Here is a 1,542-nt window from a genome sequence, read left to right on the forward strand (position 1 = left end):
CACAAAACCACTCACATTTACTCCTTTATCCAGTCAACACAGCCGCACGTAGAATGAGAGCATCGTCTGAGCTGTTTACCAGCATCAGCCAACGACAGTCCTTCAAGTAGGTAGTGTCGTGTTCACCCACCGTCTGCGGCTCCTGAAACAGACGACCAACTAGACCTGCGACCGCATTCACTTTCCGCTGCCTACCTCCGTCTCGAGCCGGCAGTTTACGCCGGTCAGCGGAGATTCCCCTCACATCGACATCTGCTCTCTCTACGCCTCTGATACTTGCACCACGCAGCTCCAGCCACATCTCCAGCCAGCACCACACCATAACAGCCCGCAGTCCCTTCTCCGGACGGCTACGATACCCTCCGGACTCGAGGCAACCAACCACACTCACAAACACCGCGGCCCCATCTACGCACTCCGACCGCCACCTAAACGTCATCCGCTAAGACATGCGCTGACCAGGTGCGGCTAGAGCTAACAACGCACCGGCTCCGTCGGCTGAACAAGCAACAAACAGCCCCCAACAACACAGCAAATGCTTACACCGCCCTCCATCCATATCTACCCACCAGCACCTCCACCCACAGCCAGCCCACTCAAGGGACGTGCAAGCAGTCATATGCTCTGCTCACTACACTCACCCCAAAACTACTCACATTTACTCCTTTATCCAGTCAACACAGCCGCACGTAGAATGAGAGCAATGTCTGACCTGTTTACCAGCATCAGCCAACGACAGTCCTTCAAGTAAGTAGTGTCGTGTTCACCCACCGTCTGCGGCTCCTGAAACAGACGACCAACTAGACCTGCGACTGCATTCACTTTCCGCTGCCTACCTCCGTCTCGCGCCGGCAGTTTACGCCGGTCAGCGGAGATTCCCCTCACATCGACATCTGCTCTCGCCACGCCTCTGATACTTGCACCACGCAGCTCCAGCCACATCTCCAGCCAGCGCCACACCGTAACAGCCCGCAGTCCCTTCTCCGGACGGCTACGGTACCCTCGGGACTCGAGGCAACCAACCACACCCACAAACACCGCGGCCCCATCTACACACTCCGACCGCCGCCTAAACGCCATCCGCTAAGACATGCGCTGACCAGGTGCGCTCTACTCCATACAGTCTACCGCCACTGCGTTCGTCCCCNCATCCGCTAAGACATGCGCTGACCAGGTGCGCTCTACTCCATACAGTCTACCGCCACTGCGTTCGTCCCCACAAGTGTACATCCTACCCAGCAACGCACCTAGGTACCTTCGCACCACCCGATCATATGGCCGCGGACCACACACCCCAATCACCTACCCGCAGCCTTCAATCGCAAATCAAAATAACCGCCGTTGCGCCTGCCCAAGCTCGCCCAACCAGCGTGCCAAGAACCGGCGAAACCTTCTTCCTCCTCAACTACACTCCAGCCAATAAATACATACGGCGGGCTTGTCTACTCGCCGCTGCCTCATCGCTGCAATCCTCTATTCAGGATTACACACCACACCGGCCCACACATGCCTCCAGCTACCACGTAAACGCGCGAACGCCCA

General features: G+C 57.5%; 1 protein-coding gene across 1 annotated transcript; it reads right to left on the reverse strand.

Moving 5' to 3' along the window:
• Positions 1-25: 25 nt before the first annotated feature.
• EMH_0070590 (uncharacterized protein) lies at positions 26-1,274 on the reverse strand (the record flags this gene model as incomplete). Its single annotated transcript, XM_013498993.1, has 3 exons — positions 26-428; positions 713-1,069; positions 1,264-1,274. 3 exons carry the CDS (start codon positions 1,272-1,274, stop codon positions 26-28), a joined length of 771 nt encoding a protein of 256 aa, XP_013354447.1.
• Positions 1,275-1,542: the final 268 nt, after the last annotated feature.

Source organism: Eimeria mitis, genomic scaffold, assembly GCF_000499745.2.
Source record: "Eimeria mitis Houghton genomic scaffold, Emh_scaff3894, whole genome shotgun sequence".
Taxonomy (NCBI): Eukaryota; Apicomplexa; class Conoidasida; order Eucoccidiorida; family Eimeriidae; genus Eimeria; species Eimeria mitis.